We start from the raw sequence: 21,385 nt of genomic DNA on the forward strand, positions 1-21,385 counted from the left end.
ACATTCAAAAACTGCTATAATTATGACTTTATGGTCCAAATACTTTTGGGGGGCATGCATTTTTTTTCTCAAGCTCCAGGTAGTCAACACTCATTGGTTATAGTAGCAAGAACATCGACATAATGATCTGAACACTTCTCTGCTTTTTCCCCCTTGTAAGAGAAAATGAGTGCAACCTTATTATGACGTGCAAATCCATCCACAGACTTCCAAAAGATCCACTGTTTAAAAAGCAAACAAAAAAGACTTCATGGGAAGGGAAGATATATTAACAAGTGACATTTTGTGATTTAGCTATCAGTTGTTCTGAGTGAGATCACAGTGTCAGAGCTCGGATATTAACATCCACAGGAGGTCTGAAGATGATTTAATAAACAATATTTCCCAGAGAGCAGACAGATGTCTACATATCCCATATATTCTGGGTGTTGTGCAGCCTGAACCACATATCCCACTCACACAGTGTCATTCCTTGACAGGAATAGTCATTCCCAGCATTCTGTCTTTATCATGTCTGCCTGGTGCTGAGAGAACACTGGTTAACACCAGGCTGTAAAGTGCAGGCCAGTCTGGCACTCTACACACTACAGGCTTGGCACAAGCATTAAAACACTCTCTAGGGTCAGTTTCTCTCTCTTGCACTGCACGGACCAACTGGCAGAGGATGACGAGACTTGCGATTCTCTCTCAAATAAACACATAGCGGTAAACAAATGGATCATCAGTGCCCACTAGCATCAAACCATAATGCTGTTACATCAGCAAGGTCATGCCTGTTATGCCACGATAAATATAAATGAGAATCTGTGCAGAGGGAAATCAGTGGTGAATGCAAAACACACACGCTCCTCTGCCATATTTTGCGGTGATGAGCCAAAATTGACATTTTTTCTCCTCTCTTGCATGAAAAATGTCTCCGGATAAAGTAAAACAAACGTAAGGTGACATTGCCATTTTTAACATGCTTGTTCATTCTTGCTAAACATGTTCACATTGTGATAATCACAGGAAAGATGAATGTACTTTGGCATGTGCTGTGTAGACCAGATTGCAGCGGTGAGAGCCAACTCTAGCACTGGCTAATGAGCATCTGGGCCGCCTGACACATGTTCATAAACTGCTGACAGCGGCCCTTGACTTTTTGTAGCACTATGTGAATGTGGCTAGTGGACGCAGGCTAATTAGTCGTGATGTGCTGACGATGAAGTCCTTCATTTAACAGCATGAGTTTTAGAGGGTGCATGTGGAGATGGAGTCATCTGGGTAAGGTTCAACAAATTTCATGTCCTGATACCTCAAAACAACCTTGCTAACAAGAACACAATTAGATCTAGCCAGGGCCCCTAAAACCAGGTGGAGGCTCTAAACCAGACTTAAGGGCATTTGGCACCGCGTAACCTTTTCATAGCACAAGAACTAATTGTGGAAACAACCCACTTTTGGGCCTTTTCACACTGCCGGAACTAGGTGTGATTTTAGTACCGGACTGTCTTTTTCGAGAACCAAATTAGCTCCTACTCCGGAGCAGGGTCTAACCAGCACAACTGATACCAACATTAATGTAAGTAGACATTGATTGGCCAGACACGTTCAAAAATGCACTCACCCGCCATGGTTTAAAACGCCATACTGTAAACATTGTGTCAACTTATTTCGCAAGTATGATGAACAGCGATAAATGGACAGATGCTGAAGTGAAGGCACTTAGAGCAAATGTAGCACTACCAGTTGTCTTTGGAGATTCTTAGTCATCGTTTCCATTCTTTCAATCACTTTTATTTATATGTTGACATTCCATGTCCATTATTATGAAACCCCCACACAACAAAAACACAGCTCCGATCACAGCGTCCTGCATCCTCATGTTGTTAATGTTGTTTTTCTTTGTTAACGTTGTTGAACTGCGTGCACAAATGACATCGCTGTTGACTGGCTTACATCACGTCCTAGTACACAACTGTCTGTGCGAATGAAACCCTGTAAATGGTACTCGGAAATAGTTTGCACAAAATCGTTGCTGTATTTTAGTACTGTACATTTAGTTCTGGAACTAAAGTGGTGCGAAAGGCCCTTTAGTCAGCTGTTCTTATGTTAAATAAGAAACTGTAGACATGCAAGATCCTCTTCAGCTGCAGAATCCTAAACTGCTTGGAATAAAAGCTACTTCATTGGCTGAACTTTTTTAAAAGAGATAGTTCACCCAAATAATGCATATTTATCATAATTTACTAACCCAAACCCTATAATTTCTTTCTGCTGCTGAACACAAAATAATTTATTTTGCCATTGACTTCCAAAGTAGATTTTTCTTTTCATATTCCCATCAACATACTGTGTGTTAATTAATGTATTTTAAATTATCAGAACAAGTTATACAATAACGTTATGTTTTGGACTCTCAATGTCCTATACAATAAATATACAATAAAATGATTGATAACATATATCATTTTTAAGAGCTTCTAATCATTTGCTTATTTGTACATCCTTTGATATAGTTTTAGCATACAGAAGTCACTTTCAAATCAAGAAGGTTTGTGTGCATGGGGAAATCTTTTGCCTTCTCATAAAATACCCAATTGCATTGATTCATATTGACTGGTTGAAATTTACTTGCAAAAATTATACCAAAATTGGTTTAATTGTGACTTGATGTAACATTTTACAATTTAAATACCTATACAAGAAGTTGACATTCATTGGCCTTGCCATTAAACATTGAGTGTTTCCAACACTGTTACCTAACAGTGTCAGCATAGCCTAATTAATATTAATAAGAAAAAGCCATGTTATTTACCCCCCAATCTTACAATTTTTAATTATTGTTTTTAAATCTAAGTTTGACTGAACTTGCACCACCAAGCAGTGTGTGGGTGCTGCTGAAGTAACTAGTGAAATACTACAACATGAGTGTGTGGGTTCTTAGGGTGTCACCACAGCAGTGTGCATTATTGCCACAAGACTGCCACATTAGGATGACTTTGGGGCTCTGTTACTGAATCAGAATATGATTGCATCAGTTGGCCATCTTGTTAGCGCTCTCTGAGATTGAGGCTGTCAGGAGGACGGCAATCAAGCCCCTCATTACAGTCCACTCGAGCCACACTGACAGACAACCTCCCACTACCAGACACACAGGTCTATGAAGATCCTGCCGGTGTAGAGCTTTGTCACTTGTCTCATTTAAGTCCAACTTAACTAGTGTTGTCCAAAAACCACCATTATATACTGATTACATTGACCTTAATTTCAAAAGAGATTTAAAATCAGTGCATGACATACAGTAGATTGCAAACTCACAAAACAAACTGAAGGTTTCCTTCAGAAAGTTAATCATTTGTAATAGTAACAACATTTTGGGTCAAAGAATAATGCATGAACCGTAATAATAGCTATATTTGCAGATGTAAAGAATGTAAAAAACACAATAAATCAAAATAAAACCCAAAATGAATAATACTATTTATATTCAAAACTTTTTATTGATTTTAATTATTTATTTTAATTATTATTTGATTTTATAGTATATGTGATGTACTTCTGGGATTTTCAGCAAGTTAAGTCGGTGATTGGTCAATCAAACATATAGCCCCACCCCAAACGCACACCATTGGTTGAATTGTTACAGTGTCAGAATGGTCAAGAGGTTCAGAACTATACAACTATACAAACAGGTCTATATAAAACAAATAGCATACAGTGATCATTTTGAACCTGTTGTGACATTTTTTTTATTAATTTTTTTATTTTATTAAAATTACTGGATTTCATCTTAACCACTGTAAAACATACACACTTCAGCTTTAACAGTGCTTGACCTGTAATATGAAATTTGTTGAGTTAGATGCACAAACACTTATCCTAAGTGAAATGTTAGAAACCAACACATAAACAGAAAAGCATAACAAACAGGTTGATGTAAAAACAAAGAAGTATGAAGCAATTAGCATCCAATATTAATTCTGTGAACATGTATAGAGATCCACATTAGCTAAAACAGCTTTACACTGTGCAAATAAATAAAAAACAATATATAATGAAAACACGGACTTAATCTAACAAACACGTATACCATTAGTTACTTTGGTAGTAGTACAGTGCAAACCATGAGGCAGGGTACAAAAGTAATGATGTCATAAGGGGCCGCCACATTAGATCAAAGGCCTCTGTTACCTGCTTTGGGGGGTCTTGCACTGCAAAAATCATTTAAATAAGAGATCTTACAGAACTAAACAGGTAATAACAGTCTGCTGATCTGCGTACCCTGTTGAAGAAAAAAAAAAAAAAAAAAGCATATGCTTTTTAGGTATGTTCTGAAGTATGGCAGCTGGTTTGAACTGGTTTAAGCTGGTCCTTAGCTGGTCATGAGTTGGTCTGAGATGGACATGAGCTGGTCCTAAGCAACTAGTTCCTGCTTAGGACCAGCTCAAATTAACTCAAACTAGCTGCCATGCTCCAAAACATACCTAACCAGCATATGCTGTTTTTTTTTCAACAGGGTATTTAGCCAAAATATTTTTTTCGAAGTCGAGCCAACAGTATGCATGTCAGGTACTTCACTTATGCTGTCGAAAAGTTGAGCAGGGAAGTTTAAGAAGGAATGCCACTGCACAATATGGAATCTCCCGTCTGGCTTTGCTCAACCTCTCTGTGAATCTGTATTGTTAATGTCTCAAGAGCTTCCCTCAAACTCCTGGAGTCTGGATTCACAATCCACAAAGATACATGTACACACAGAGCAACCCATTGGGAACATGAAATTTCACCTATGAAGAGCTTTATATTTTATATTCTTTATTCTCAATCATTGTGCCACATGGGACATACAGAAATTGAGACACAGAGAAAACTGCCTCCACACCTCCAGGAAATCGTATATATTGACTTTATTCTATTTTGGATTCACAAGCCTTGTGGTTCCTTGTGGGTTATAAGGAAAGAGGTGAAATGTATCCCCATGCTTCAGGTTTGAATGACAACAGAAATTGCATCCAGGAGCATTTGCAATAGGTTTAAAATGATCAAGTCCCTGTAATGTGGCTGTTTCATAACTCAAGGATTTCCTGCTTTTACAGATCCACAGACTTTTAAACCAATACAAGAATTCTCTTTAACACAATGAAAACTTCAATTAATAACAATAACAACCCTAATTTCTTTACATAATGCATATTTAAAATTAGAAATGTCGATGGTTTGTTGTCTTTGTGTTAATGAAATCATTAAGAATGCTTAATATGAACTTTTGATCTATGAGCATTATATGACTGGTAATTAAATAAATTTAAGCTGTAGTGCTGTAACATTTTCTTAATGTTTCCGTTTTAAGATTCTAACTGCATGATTTTTAGCCTCTGTGTTTATAGAGCTGTCAATATTTATGTGCTGATCACAGAGACAGATGCGACCACAGATGCTATAAAAAGTTTTGCTTTTTCCCAAACCAAAAATATAGAAGAAATGAACTACATTTATTTGCTTACTTACTTATTAAATACATTTTAAGGGCTGACAAAGTTAAGATTTTACCAAACGCCATTCAGTTTGACACAGGTAAACTGATAACACATATAATTGCATTTTTGGATCGTTCCCACAATTACACAGTTGTAATTGTGCAAACATTTACTCACACTCATGTTGTTCGGAATCCATAAGGAATTAATTCATCTTCAAAACTCCAAAGAAGACATTTTTAATGAAACCTGGGAGACTGCTTTCCCACATTTGAAGGTCCATTCAGACAAAACTTTTCAAGCAAGTACAGTTTCGCTTCCAATTTCATTTGAAAACAAAACTTAATTAAATCTGTCCATCATAAAACACAAACGCTTCTCTTCAGAGCCTTACACTAAACCACAAAATTCATATGGATTACTTTATGATGAACTTTTTGAAGTATTACAATTTTGGTGGAATAGACTTTTAATGGAGTGACAGAAATATATCTGGTGTCTTTACAAATGTCCTCCATTTTGGTTTGGAAGATGAATTAAATCTTATGAATCTGAAATTATATGAGGGTGAGAAAATCTTGGCAGAATTTTCAATTTTGGGTGAACTGTTTCTTTAACGCATTTATACAATTTATACAATTTGAAAATATAACTGCTTAACTCTGTTCTGTTTGATAACTGAAGACCAGTCAATACAGGATGAACCTTTAGAGAATACCAATAGTTGTCACTACTCAAACACACACACACACACACACACAGACACGCAGACGCACACAGACAGACGACCTCATGTACATTCACAGCCCCTGGTTGAATCCATAACAGGTTGCATACTGTGGGTTGACATGTGTAGAACTCTGTGAGTTCTCACTGAGCATGCAGATTCAGTGTGGATCTACCGATCACTCAATATTTGCAGAATCCTACACAAGGTTCGTACCTCTGAGCGTTACTGTTTACAGGAATCCTCCACCCTTTGATCTGACTGAGTTCCGTATCTGAAACTTCGATGTGCAAAGGCAGTTTGGGAATCCAGACCTTCACCTCCAGCTGGGCCCTCAGGTAACTGTACGTGAAGTTCAGCATCATTCGGACCCGTCCTCTCATCTCTTTGCCATTCACATAGACGTAATCACACCTGTCTGATACCTGAGAGCAGAATATAAGGATGTCAGTGATGGAGAAGTAAGAAAAGAACAGTGAATTGATCTTTCCAAGACACATTAGTGAACTTCACATTACAAAAATCAATACAATGCTTCTGAGCAAAAGACAAGGTACATCTGAAATGGACTGGCAGTGAAGTCTGACAATATTGGAAAATATTTAATTTTGAAGAGTCAGCCTTGACTCTCTGTCATAAGATATAAGTATCTGGTATATTTTGAGTTATAGTTTAAAGTAAAGAATTGACCACAAAATCCACCTACACAGATTTAGGTCATGATTATATTTCCCACGTCTTAACATTTCTGGGGTGTATTATTTATCTTGGCTCCCACAGTCTCTCAGTTGTTCTCATCTCTTTTAGTTGTTCTATTGGTTTCTACCTTTGAATGAAAAGATAACAGCAGTACTGGCACTATCCCATTTAACAGAGCACTACAGATGCCAAAGATGAAAATAGCGGTTTTAATTTTAAACTAACAGTCTGTAGACATAGCTGCATATGTGTGTGTGTGTGTGTGTTTGTGTGTGTGTGTGTTATGTTATGTTATGTTATGGTATGTAAACTAGATCATGAGTAGCTGATAAGAAGAGAAAAAATGTAAATATTCATGGTACATCCCGTACGTTTAGCTTGTGTAGAGCTGTCACTAAAATGCTTATTTCAACACCTCACTGTCTTTCTACTGACTACATCCACAACTGTGATCAAAGACTATCGGTATGTAAAATCTTTAGAGTAACTACCATGAGAGCAGAATTATGATGAATGACCCTAATCTACTCTAGATTAGAGTGACGTAATAGTGCCATGTATTCGGATATGACCCAAATATGAATTGGCCAAAATGTGATTTGTGCTGTTCACACTTCAAGGAAAAGAAAAAGTCACATGAGAGCAAAACATGTGGTCCACATTTTGCTGCAGTGTAAATGTAGCATTAATGTCTTTATGAAAATCTAAAAACATATTTACACTGCACTACCATTCCAAAGTTGCTCACCAAGCCTACATTTCTTTGATTTTTAATCGGCAAATTAAAAATCAAAGAAATGTAGGCTTGGTGAGCAACTTTGGAATTTCTTTGATTTTTTATTTGCCGATTTGTTGTTATTAATGGTGAAAATAAGAAGATATTTTCTTTAGGTTCTTTAATGAAAACAAAATTCAAAATAACAGGGTTAATCGACATAGAAATCTTTTAAAACATTATACTTGTCTCTACTGCACTTTGGATCAAATTTATATGTCCTTGCTAAATAAAAGTCAGCATTTCTATCAATAAACAAATAAATCTGACTGCCCCTGTCGTAACAGAAAACAAATGTTTGTGTGTTAGTGTAAGTGTGCATGAGTTGGCAGCAAACAGCTGAGCCAGGGCCCACAGGTCACCTTTGTTTTCCAGATGGCTGCTGGAGAAATGGGCAGCACTTTGGTAAATAATGATGAGTAAATATAAGAGACAGAAGGGCGGCCTCATCCTCTTGTCGAGGAGTTATGAGGCCACATTCCAAAGCCATTCGTTTCATAAACGCTGGCAAAATGACTTGGCTCAGTGTTTCCTTCTGATGCGGGCCTCAATCACTATGACTGGCTCAGTCGGAGTCTAATTCCTCTAACCAGGATCTGACAGGGATGGAAACTACTACAGAAGCAACACACACCATCAAAGTGTGGCCAGCAGCAGAAAGATAAAAGCATGCAAGAGCACACACACTCATGCACAAATGCACGCACTGACACATGGCTGCAAATTCAGATTTTGTGCACCCTTTCAAATTAATAGAGCTCATAGACTCGTTTTTATTTGTAAAAACATTTATGTTCCTATTTTTCTCATAGGGAATATTAAGTCTCAGTCTGTTAGGGTTTGAGAACTGCACAATCATTTCAGGCTCCCTGAAGAACAATTAGAAGATCCAGATCTCGGCAATCTGTTAAAATTCTAGTGGGGACTTTCCATGTTTACAGTGACTTTTTACAATTAAAATGACAAATTTTACAATCTATTTTTAAAAGCATAAGAGGCACACATCCCATGATATTCCCATGATATATATATATATATATATATATATATATATACAGTGGGGCTCGAAAGTCTGGGGACCCCTTGCAGAATCTGTGAAAATATGAGTAATTTCAAAAAATAAGAGAGATCATATTAAATGCATGTTATTTTTTATTTAGTACTGTCCTGAGTAAGATATTGTACATAAAAGATATTAACATTTAGTCCACAAGACAAAATCATTGCTGAAATTATTAAAATAACCCCACTCAAAAGTTTGGGAACCCTTGGTTCTTAGTACTTTGTTCTGTTACCTGATGATCCTCGACTGTCTTTCTGTTTTGTGATGGTTGTGCATGAGTCCCTTGTTTGTTCTAAACAGTTAAACTGAGCAGCGTTCTTCAGAAAAATCTTTAAGGTCCTGCAGATTCTTCAGTTTTCCAGCATCTTTGCATATTTGAACCCTTTCCAGCAGGGACTTTATGATTTTGAGATGCATCTTATCACACTGAGGACATTTGAGGCAATCAAACACAACTATTTAAAAAGATTCAAACATTCACTGATGCTCCAGAAGGAAACAAGATGCATTAAGAGCTGGGGGGTGAAAACAATATATATATATATATATATATATATATATATATATATATATATATATATATATATATATATAAACTGTGTTACTCAAGTAGAGGGATTTTAATTAGTTTAATGCTACGAAATCAGACAAATAACTGATTTAGAATATATAAATTGCATAAATTAAAAAAATCTAATTGAAATTACAATATTTATTTTTACCTCCTGTTCACTCAATATTTTCTGATAGATAAGCACCTCTTTTCACAAAAATTTTTCACTACCAAGTTTCAGGCCTGTTTTGTAGCCTCTATTCATGGAAAGCAGCAGTTCACCAAGATACTACTGAATAACGTCCTTATACAGTAAGTACTAAAAAATTCAAGAGTCATATTCTGGCTCTGGTTGAACACTTACACACACCCTTAGAGCTGAGTGAGACATCTAATCCAGCATCAGAACATCATGGTGTGATGCTTTACACTTAAGGGTTGTTAGAGCTGTGAGGGTTTGTTTCATGCTTGTCTGATTGATAGAGTTGTCTGGTGTCAGAGTTTCCTCTTGCTCTGGATTCAAAGCTTTATCTCTGTTACTTCAGCAAAGTCTGGGAGTAAAGATGCTTAGACAGTCTTCTAGGGCTGCCAAAGTTAAACTGTTGACGTGATGAATTAATTGATTTAACACTGTTATATTCAACCCAGCTAGTAACAGTGACCCCAGAAACTATTTGGACACTTCAGTCACACTTTAGAAAATTCATCACACCAAAGGACAAAAAATACAACACTTCTTTTCCCTTTTTGAAATTATTATTACTATTAATAAAGTGCAGTTCTGGCAGATGAAGTAGATGTTTACATGTCCAGATATGCAGGAAGGAACCACTGTGATAACTCTGTTTCAGCCTTTACAAACAAACTCAGAGTCTCAATTAGCAGTAAATGATGTAGAAAGATCTTATTAACTAATAACTTGTCCATAAACTAAATCCAAAACATTTATTTGAATGTATAATAATGCCACAATTCAGCCTTGCTGAGCATATGAGACTATATGTTTTATTGCAGCCTTTTACTAAAACTTAAAACTGCAAATAAATTCTAGCAGGTTCGCTGTAATTGCTTTGAATAATACTGCACATTTCAAGTATTCCTACACTGCTGACTGTACAGCTCAAATCAACTGTTACGGACACACAAACAGAAAACACACAGGGCTTCATCATTAATCACTGCCGTAGGCTGGGGAATCTCCCACCACAGTGTTGCAGCCATGACTATTCAGTCTGGAAAATTAACTACACGTCAGACACATCCAATCAAGAAGCCATCTGAGGAACGAGAGGGCCATACCATGAACAGACAGCTCTTACATGTGTTTGACTGAGCTAGGTCTGACAGCACAATTAACCGGGTCTTAAACTACAACCGTGTGGGTCCTCAGTGAAGGAGGGAGTTATATAATCAATGGTGAAATACATCCACGAAAAGTACATTCAACTTTTACTTCCTCCTATTTATATTAATCACTTCGTCTGCTACAGTGGACATGGCCGAACTTCTAATTTGCATCCATATTGACTGTCCATGTCACTCCTATCAGTAGAACCTGTAATCTAAACTCACCTTCTTATGCAGTCATCAGTTTTACCTGACTGGCTCCCAATAGTGCTTTACATCAAACTCACTGGCTCTGTGGAAAGATTCCCAGATAACACTCCCCTGTACGCTCCATTCTATATAACATTATGGTTTGTGGCCTAAGAATCATTGATTCCTAATACACACACATACACAAATCCACTCGAATACACACATACCGTTTACACACATGGTTTGGTCAATAAATTTCAGTTTTTATTGCAGATCCTTTGCAGACTTCCAGGTTTAAATGTATTCAAAGATGCCACTTTGACTGGGCATTATTATTTTATGTCCTGAATCGAACGCTACTGATACTGTACATGACCTTCACAAGTTTTCACTAGCTCATTCCCAGAGTGCATTGCACTGTTCTCTCCGTCTTTACATTATATACTGTATATCACAGCTCAGAATCTGAAGAGCCACACATCTCTATATTAGGTGGTGATGCCCAAGTACTGTCTTTTCTTAGGCTTTTTCTAGATCCCTCCGTCCGTCTGTCCATCTATTTCTTTAACTGGGAATGCAGTCTAATTTAGCAGAGATGACAAGTGCAAAATGCAATGTTTATTTAAAAGTAAGCTGTTCAACACACTTTGTCTATCACAAAAAATGCATTAAGATATGTTTTCTGTAGACTTTGCTTTTTACATTTTTTATTTAGGGTTTGCTTCAAATTCAATGGTTTTTGTTAAGATCTGGCAGCAACAGCACTTTTTTTCTGCTGGGGTGAGGAACTTGCAGACAGCTTTACTTTCTCATGAAATCAGCTGCATACCAACAAACCAATACAATACAGTGCATGGGCAAAAGCTGTTGTGGATCTGCTTACCTAAAAACCTTCATAACTGGTACATATTTGTATTGTTATGCAAATATATAATTTACAAAGTAACATGTTTTATCTTAAGCCTTATGTTACACCTCAAATGACAAGGGAATTTACACTATTGTTCATATTTAGCTGGTCTCCCAATCTCTTTTTCTCAAATGCTTGGGTATACAGAGAACTCTCAACTTATATGGACTAAATGCTCCTGATATATCAACATTTAGAAATAAATACCTATTTAGCATTCAGCAAATGAGTCATCCTGATTAATGACATCATTAGCACTGTTACAGTAGCTTTGACATGCAAAGAGGTTAGCCAATCATAACTCAGATCATTTGCATATAGAAGTTTTACATTACTGCTACAGTTTAATTCTCAAGGTCAGACACTATAAATGGTCATGTAAAACTACCCCAAAAAAATGACAGACTAAGTGAAATTTTTGAGATAATAATGTTCTAATATTGTAAGGCAGCACAAATATTATACAAAATAAATAACTGCAAAATATATAGGTCATGGTGATATAATTACAATATCATCAAAAAGTTGATTTATTTCACTAATTCCATTCAAAAAGTGAAACTCGTATATTATATTTAGTCATTATACACAGACTGGTGTATTTCAAATGTTTATTTCTATTAATTTTGATGTTTATAACTGACAACTAAGGAAAATCCCAATTTCAATATCTCAGAAAATTAGAATATTGTGAAAAGGTTCAATTTGGAGACCCCTGGTGCCACACTCTAATCAGCTAATTAATTCAAAACACCTGCAAAGCCTTTAAATGGTCTCTCAGTCTAGTTCCGTAGGCTACACAATCATGGGGAAGACAGTTGTCCAAAAGACGACAATTGACACCTTGCACAATATATTTGGTTACGTTATATTGTAATTTTCTGAGATACTGAATTTGGGATTATCCTTAGTTGTCAGTTATAATCATCAAAATTCAAACACTTAAACATTTGAAATATATCAGTCTGTGTGTAATGAATGAGTATAATGTACAAGTTTCACTTTTTGAATGGAATTAATGAAATAAATCAACTCTTTGATGATATTCTAATTATATGACCAGCACCTGTATATGCACATTTACTTAATTATTTATTTATTTATTTGAAGCACAAATTAAACATTTTATGCAACTGATTTCAGTAAACCTCAGTACAATTAGACATATCAAAGTAACTCAAATGAACCTAATGTAGTTAGCAATAGCACATATTAGCATGCTAAATGCAACTTTATTGCATCTAATATACAGTTATGCAACATACATCACAAGAAAAAAAAAAAAAAAACCTACTAAAAAGTAATCTCATTAAAAAAGCAACATTGATCCGCCCTTCCTTGAGCGCAGGCTCCAGTTTTCACCACATTGACTCCCCAAACTCCAAAATAACAGAAACTTCTAAAATCCAACATAATGGAACATTAAGTGCAAAACAATCTCTCTTTTCTCATCTTGCTCAAAAACACATAAAATAATACATCATTTTAAGATTTACTCCTCATGCAGAGCATGCTAGGAAATTGAAATCCCATGCCCAGGTTCAGTTTATGCCAAAAACTATTCACATAGTCCCAACACAATTAAAGTGTGTAAACTTCCATTTCACACATTTAAAAGGATTGCATGCAATTACAAATGATGTGGCAAAAACTTTATGAATTAAAAGTGTTGCATTAGCTCATTTAATAAAGTGAATTAAACAAGCAGAAAAAGGGTTCACAAAGAACAAATATTAGAAAAAAATCGTAATATCATACCAAAGATATAAAAAATCCATTAAGAAATAATACTTTATTAAGGTAGTATGCATTAAATTAATCGTGATTGATTGTTACTAAAACACTGTTCTTTTGAATTTTCTTAAATCTGAGAGAAAATGTACCATGTCTCCACAAAACACTTAGCAGCACAACTGTTTTCAGCATTAATATCAAAAAGGTAACAATAATAATAATAATATTTAAGAACATTACTGACTTTTAAAAAAATCTCACCAACCACAAACCCCAAAATACAGTATTGCTCTGAATACCATACAGCCAAGTAAAGACGATCCAAAGTTAACCTTTACCAAGCACCAAATGTGATGGATATTTAGAAAAGGTAAATAAAATAACTCTACTGCTAGTTGACTTTTTATGAAGTGTCACTTTAAATTGATTATTTTATATATTTATATATTTATTTATTTATTTATTTGCATCAAAAAACTTTGATCTGTTTTTAAGACATTTTTCACTTTTTATGCACCCTTTTCACCTTGTAGACGTTAAATTAAAGTTATTTTTGCCTTGGCCTAATTGTTTGTCCCCCAGTGTGTGGACAATTTTGGTATTTTGATTTATTTATTTTTTAAATAAGTAATATTAGATCAAAAAAAAAAGAAAAAAGAGAAAAGGAAAAGGAAAAAAATTAGGAGAAATATTAAAACTACTGTATTAGGAAGAAAAATGGCATGGCAAAAAAAAAAACCTAAAAATAAGCAACTGATGTGAAGACATTGTGTTTTGGATGTGTAGGAAGTGCTCTTCTTTGTTCATGTGCAAATGTCAAGTGCATATAGCTTAGAGGAATCTCAAAACTGAAATATGACAAGTGAGAATTACATACTTTAATCAAGGTCAACTATCAAACACTTCTATATGCTCTTGAAGTTCTCAGAAGTTGGAAATTGATCCATCAGTTTGTGACAAGATTAAAAGAACTTCAGGCGCTTTGATTTGAAGTTGATGTCAGAATAACCTTACTTATTCTCACAATTTGTGACAAAATCTGAAGAAATGTTGAGTTGTGTGGCTAGTAACTACAGACACAGACTGCTACTCAAGCAAGTTACATCAGCAAAACAGATATAAAAAAAATGCCAACATCAAGTCTGGAAACATGCAGAATCTGTGACCTCATGCAGCAAACAACTACTTCACAATTTTTTCTTATTTTAAAAAAAGCTGTCCTATAAGTATTTTAGAATGCATGAATGCAGGGCTGTTTCTAGCCATTTTGACACCCTATAGGCAAAAACCCTATTTTCCACCCATTCAACTTAAAATAACTGATTATTTTTAAGTATTCACGTAAATATAATCTGTTATAGAGCTGAAGATCTTTGCCCGAACCCGACGGGACCCGATGGGTTTGGTGGGGTTTGGGCTTGAGCTTACTTTATATCATCTTACGCGGGCTCAGGCCGGGCTCGCGCTTCGGTTTGCGAGGTAAACAAGTGGTCATGTGATGTGTTTCGATTAACGCAAGAAAGATGCGAAAATGGATGCTGAGTAGTTACAGAGTAACGGAGGCTTGCTGGCGATTACATTTTAGTTTCACCAGCAACTAAAGCAAAGTGTGAGGTGTGGAAAAGTTTTGACCATGTTTATAATGAGAAAAATGAGTGAATAATGACGCACCATCAGTGAGCGCAGGAATGCACTGAAGACATCTACAGTGGATTCAATAATGTTCCTCCACAAAAACATGTAGGCTTAGTCTAATCTCTGTGAGTAAAGGTTTTTCAATGCATTTAAGACTCACAGAGTCTTAAATGCATAATGTGGACAGAGTATTTACCTTAATGTTGGCATTATTCTTTTATTAAATGTCAGCTGCTAGTGGCGAAGCAAATCCGGCGGAGCCTTTATCTCAATTTAGTTATTGCCAAATACTTATCTTAATTTAAAATTTATCTTTTTTTTTTTTTAAAAAGACTCGTTTTTAATGGTGTGTTGGTCTATTATAGGCTAAATGAGCCTATGTCTATTTAGAGTGCTGAGATGTTACGATGTCACAGAGCAGAGGACTTATTTTATTTCTTTATTCCAACTTCCAAGTGGCCTAGTCTACGTTAGTTATGAATAAATTATGTTAAAACATGTATAAATGACTCATTCTTGACAAAAGGCAAAAGAGCTGTGTGTGTGTGCACATTTGAATAATGTCGGGCTGTAAACGGGCAAAAAAGCTGTCAATCATTCAAATTGTACTTGTCGGGCTCGGGCTGAAACCTGTCGGGCTCGGGTCCTGTCTGGCCTAACATTTAAGGCCCGATTACAGCTCTAAGCTGTTATATCTCAAGTGAACAACTGGGAAACTGTTGGGGAAAAACATTGGATGTGTAACTTTGTTAATACAGGCCGTCTGTCGCATTAATGTTAATCACACGATGATGTGCCTTGCCAAAGCACTGACAGAACCCATTGATCTAATGGAGTTTTGAACGCTCCAAATGCAAACTTTGCATGCATCAATCAGGAATCAACTGACAGTGATCTGATCCAGTGTGCATACAGGCATCGCCAGATTGACAGTACTCTAGCGAGTCGAGCCCAATGATGTTGGGGGATCCGGGGAGGTCAATCATATTTCAGGCTGGCCGTGCCACTCTGTAGTACAACCCTGATAAATATAGTGCCAGTGTGTGCACTCATTGGCGCCCCTTCAGCTGGTGGCACCCTAGACGACTGCCTAGTTCACCTATGCCTAGAAACGTTACTGCACAAATGCTAACTGATAACTAGAATGCTTTCACCAATCGTAGCACTGCTAAATAAAGATACAAATGCAAATTTTTATCAACATGATATAATGCAGCATAGTATAGCTATTCAGCATTTTGGCACTCCCGCTTCAGCTAAAGATATTGTGTAATTTTGTCTATTATGCATTACATTTTTTTTTTTTAACTATCTATTGTTTGGCTACAGGCAGGCTGATGAGTTTCTGTATTAAATATTAAATTAATTGTGAGAAAATTATCCAAATAGTACATAATGATCCAATATCTAAACTGGAAGTCATGATATAGGAAGAACCACCCCCCCCCCCAACCACACACAAACACTCTCTGGGAAAACAAAAATAATTTCCAATCTTTCACTCTCGTTATAGCATTTTTCCTTCTTTTATTTTATAATTATAAAAAAAAGAACACAGAGCATCAGTCTCCAAGGAAATAGAAAATTCATATCTTTCTAACACACTACAGTGATTGTGATCCAAGCAGATCCATCAGTGTGTACGTGTGTTACATTATTGAGCTACAATGCCACACTTGTACATAACATTAATCCCCATCAGTTCAAATTATTTGTCATTCTGCTCATGTTTCATAAATATATTTTCACATTGTCAGCTATGGTTTGATTGAAAAAATTGCAATACTTAATTATATGCTATGTTTACATAAACAAATTAAACAAATTAAAATAAAATAAAATAAAAAAAAATCAAAGAAAACCACACAAAAAAACACTTTGGGGTATCATGGGATAGCAAAATGGGGCCAACCAAGGTTTTTTATTTATTTATTTATTTTTACTATAGTAATATAGTATATTTTTACAGAGCAGGTGATGAATAATGTTTTGCCCTGTACTGTTCTAGTCAGACCACATAAAGGAAATACTGAAGATGTAATTTCTTTACCTCAAGCATCACTAAATAATGACTGGTTTTAAAAACACTGCCGTCTTTGGTAAAGGTAACAGTTCAAAGTTAAGTTTTAAACTGGAGGGACACTCTGACTGCAGGCTAAATATGTGCTTCATGTGGTGACATCTAAACGAGCTGGTTTTATTAGCTGGTTATTTATTTAATGAGTGAATCAGCCTGACTACATTAGACTAAACCAACCAAAGTCATTTTAAGAATCATATCAGGTAGAAATAGCTCCTTCAGGTAATAACTGCACATATTCCATTTTCACGGCATATCCAAAGTAATTTGCACATCTTCGGCTACAGTATGAACTGGGATAAGATAAAACTTTTACTCATGAATATGAATGAAATGTTAGGCCAAATGTTGGATTATTGCAGTCTATGCAAACATATACTGTACAACGCTTTGATCATTTGCATGTGACCAAAGCCTTTAATGCTTTTAAGATAGAGTTAACTGAAGCACAGCTGTGTTTTTAACTGAAGAAATATACTGAAATTAGCAATTAAAAACATTCTTACGAATGTCGTCGGCATTAAATCACTCCCACAGTGGAAGCTGATTGCGTCTTTTGGGTCATTTAAAATGAGAGAACTACATGTCTAAATAACCTCAACTCAACTTAATAGGCCTGTCAAACTCAAATTACCATCTCTAAGGAAAAAAAAAAGAAAGTGCAATCTATTCTTGTTTACAAACAAGCTTCAGTAAATTTCGTCTCATGCGTAATCAAACATATAATAATTATATACGCTATGATTGAATCTGAGCTCATATGTGACCGAGCTCCAGCTGGAGGCATTTATAAGAAACCCAAAAAAGTATTATAAAAAATTATAGATACACAACGGTCAGTGGCACTCTTGTGAATAAGAAGTTAATTTTATTCAATGTGCACTTGCAGTGTACTTCAAATCTTCTTAATTGGTGCTGTAAGAATGAGAGTCCAAACTGGTGATAAAAACATCACAATAATTCACACGACTCCAGTCCATCAATTATTGTAAGTGAAAATAAGTGTTTGTAATAATTCCATCAATAATCTCTTGCTTCCAGGCTAAAATATGAGTCCTCTATCCATATTAATGCTTTCTCTAGGGAAAAAAAGTAAGAATCTGAATCACAAGACAATGGTTTAAAATTAAATATGATGGATTTGTTACTTGCAAACATGCAGCTGTTTTTATTTACAAGACGTTAATAGATGGACTGGAGTCGTGTGGGGTAATTGTAAATTATTGTAATGTTTTTATCAGCTGTTTGGACTCTCATTCTGACGGCACCCATTCACTGCAGAGGATCCACTGGTGAGCAAGATTCTCCAAATCTTTTCCAACGAAGAAACAAACTCATCTACAGATTACATAAATTGTCAGGAAATTTCCAAATGTGGGTGAACTATTCCTGAGTGTCCAAAAACATTACATTCAGTTCACACTTACTGCATATGATTTCTGTAATAAGTTCTCTTTTTGCTTAAGTATACTCCTTATTCACAAGGGATAACACATGACATGTTGCCAGCTTGTGGTAACATGCTGATATAAAAATAGAGAAATGGATCTCTATTAAACAAGTGTCAGAGTGAGAACAGACAGCTGGAGAAGGACGGATGACTGAGGACTGTCATTGAGATGCAATTTCTTTGAAAATAACCTACCAACAGAAGTTCAGATTGATTCTTAAAGCATTTTTTACAATTCTAATAAGCATCCTGACATAATGAATAATGATCACCTCCATTAATCATTGGAAAAGCCTCATTAGAAATAAATGAAATTTATTGTGAGCGTCATTTGAATCCTATCTTATTGATTAAAAGTCAACATGACACAACATGCTTTGTTTGTTTGTTCATGTGAGTGAATCGTAATGATTGAAGGAGGCAGGGACAATCACTCAGAGGACTGACCTTAACCACGTCTTCATCAGTGGACTGGCACTTCACAGCGTCTGACACGTCTGTAACCGTCCCGTCTGTGTCCACCGTCACCACCTTCACCGGCACCGCCACCGTCTTCCCGTTCAGCACTGCGGTGTTCAGGATCTCCGTTTCCTGCGAACACGGACATAAGAAACATCTGAATGACTTCATTCATCACGCTTTGATAATTCAGTCCTTCTTTCCTTCATTTATGCCTTTTTCTTTTTAATGGTTGAATCAGTTATTCAGTTATTGATTGGTTCATTCCTTGGTTCATTCCTGGTTTTGTTATTCTTTCCATATTACAGTTGGCCAATTGTTTTTTTTATTAATTTTTTTTTTTTTCATTCCTCACAGACAATCAATCATACAAAAATAAATAAAGTTGTACATAATAACCGAAAAGGTGTAGGCTGAAGCCTCTGCTTATTAAGCCTACCCCTTGTGCATAATTATCAATCAAATGAGCCGCACTTTTTCACTAGTAGTGATTAATACAAGGCAGACATACATATACAAAGTATATATATATATATATATATAAAAAAAACTGGTTTAGTCATTCATTCCTTCTATTTAATACTTTTTAATCCTTTATTTTCTCATATTCACCCATTCTTTCTTTCCTTCCATTCATTTGTTTGTTCCTTCACTGACTTTTTTCTTCACTCTCTTTATTCGTTGGTTCAGTCCTACACTTCATTCATTCCCTTTCCCTTGTTCTTTATTATCCCTTATCCCGCATTCCATACTTTATCTGTTCTTTCCTACAATAATTTATTCTTCCTTTCCTCATTCCTTCTTTTCATTTTTCATTCACCCCTTCTTTCTTTCCATCCATATGACCTTTATTCATTGTTTCAGTCTTTCCCACGTTCCTCTATTCATTCATATTCATTTGCTCATTTATATATTCAGTTCAGTCAATCTTCCATATTTTTATCCTTCCTTATTTTTTTCATTTTGTTCATCTGTTCTTTCGGTTCTTCATTTCATTATTAATTTCCCCTCCATACTTTTCTGTTTCTTTTTTTCCATCCATCTGCCCAGCATTCATTGACTGGTTCAGTCCTATTATTCATGAAATCCTCTTCCCTCCTTGTTTCTTGATTTCATTCTATACTCTCTCCTTCTATCATTAATTCATTCTTTTACCTGTTCCTTCCTTGCATCATTCATTCTTCCCTCCTTTTTTCTTTTCTCTTTTCTTTTTTCATTATTTATTCTTTAATTTTCCATCCATCCAATATACATTATTTCAGTCTTTCAGTCAATATTTTCTTCTTCTCTCCTTTTTTTTCATTTGAACTTGATTTCATTCCTCCTTCCTTCCTTCCTAATTTCCACAGTACATTTCCCAGTGAAGATGACATGAAGTGAGAGAGGGGCTGCAAAATTACTTTACAAAAGAAGCAGAAGAGAAGACGTCTAAGAGCAGAGGATAGAGGCGGTGGGGTAGAGGGGTGCTGTTTGACAGTTTGGGGAGCGGGTTCATTAGAAGAGAAACAGCCTGAGTCCTTAACCTTTCAGCCACGGAGACACACTGTTTCAGACAACCACGTAATTGAGAACATTACAGCATGAGAAACTCAGCCCCCATTGTGCCATCCCTGAGAGACAGGCAGACGTGGGTAATGTAGTCAATTCACCTCATTAGCAGATCACTTTCAATTAACCAATCTGCTTGCCCTCAATGTCCAACAGCGGCAGCGCGGTTACTGCAATCAGACGGTATTCATTCACTGTAAGCGCTGTCTTTCCATCCTCATTTCTTTCTCTTTAATTCACTATTTTATAAGAGAGCGAGAGATGACATAACATAATCTCAATGAATGTGTAATGACACACTCATCTTATCACCATCTCACCAACTCTCTGCCTTATTATTCCCGTTTCTGCAAGCAGCACTTTCTGGATCTCTATCCTGTCTCCGAGAGTTCTCTCTTTACGTATTTTATGTGGAAAGGGAATAAAAGGAAATGAATTCATCCTGACAGCTATGCTTTTTTTCCATATAATATTTTTATTTTCTTTTATAAGCTGATCTGCTCTTTACAGGCTTGATTCCAGTCATTTAATGCTATTACTGAAAGACTCTTTTTCGGTTTAATTCCTGGATCATGTCTGTGTGTATGCTGCTGAACAGAATTTGGTGTTTATGCTTTCATCCATTATCTCAAGTCGGTTTGAGCCAGTCTTTTACGCCAAACAGGGAGGTCACACTTCTCATGCATCCCTCTAAGAATGGGCTTATAAATGTTTGAGATGTTTTTGTGCGCTGAATAATTTAAAGACAGTGAAAGAG

The 21,385-nt window shown here is 35.8% G+C and overlaps 1 protein-coding gene across 1 annotated transcript in view; it reads right to left on the minus strand.

Moving 5' to 3' along the window:
• LOC113070746 (transmembrane protein 132C-like) overlaps positions 1 to 21,385 on the minus strand; it is a 196,396-nt gene that overhangs the window by 10,744 nt on the left and 164,267 nt on the right. Inside the window, exons 5-6 of the mRNA XM_026244168.1 lie at positions 19,069 to 19,212; positions 6,400 to 6,608 (exon numbers count right to left, since the gene is read on the minus strand). Coding sequence (XP_026099953.1) covers positions 6,400 to 6,608; positions 19,069 to 19,212 — 353 coding nt within the window. The remainder of the gene's footprint in view (positions 1 to 6,399; positions 6,609 to 19,068; positions 19,213 to 21,385) is intronic.

This window comes from Carassius auratus, unplaced genomic scaffold (assembly GCF_003368295.1).
Source record: "Carassius auratus strain Wakin unplaced genomic scaffold, ASM336829v1 scaf_tig00005214, whole genome shotgun sequence".
Taxonomy (NCBI): domain Eukaryota; kingdom Metazoa; phylum Chordata; class Actinopteri; order Cypriniformes; family Cyprinidae; genus Carassius; species Carassius auratus.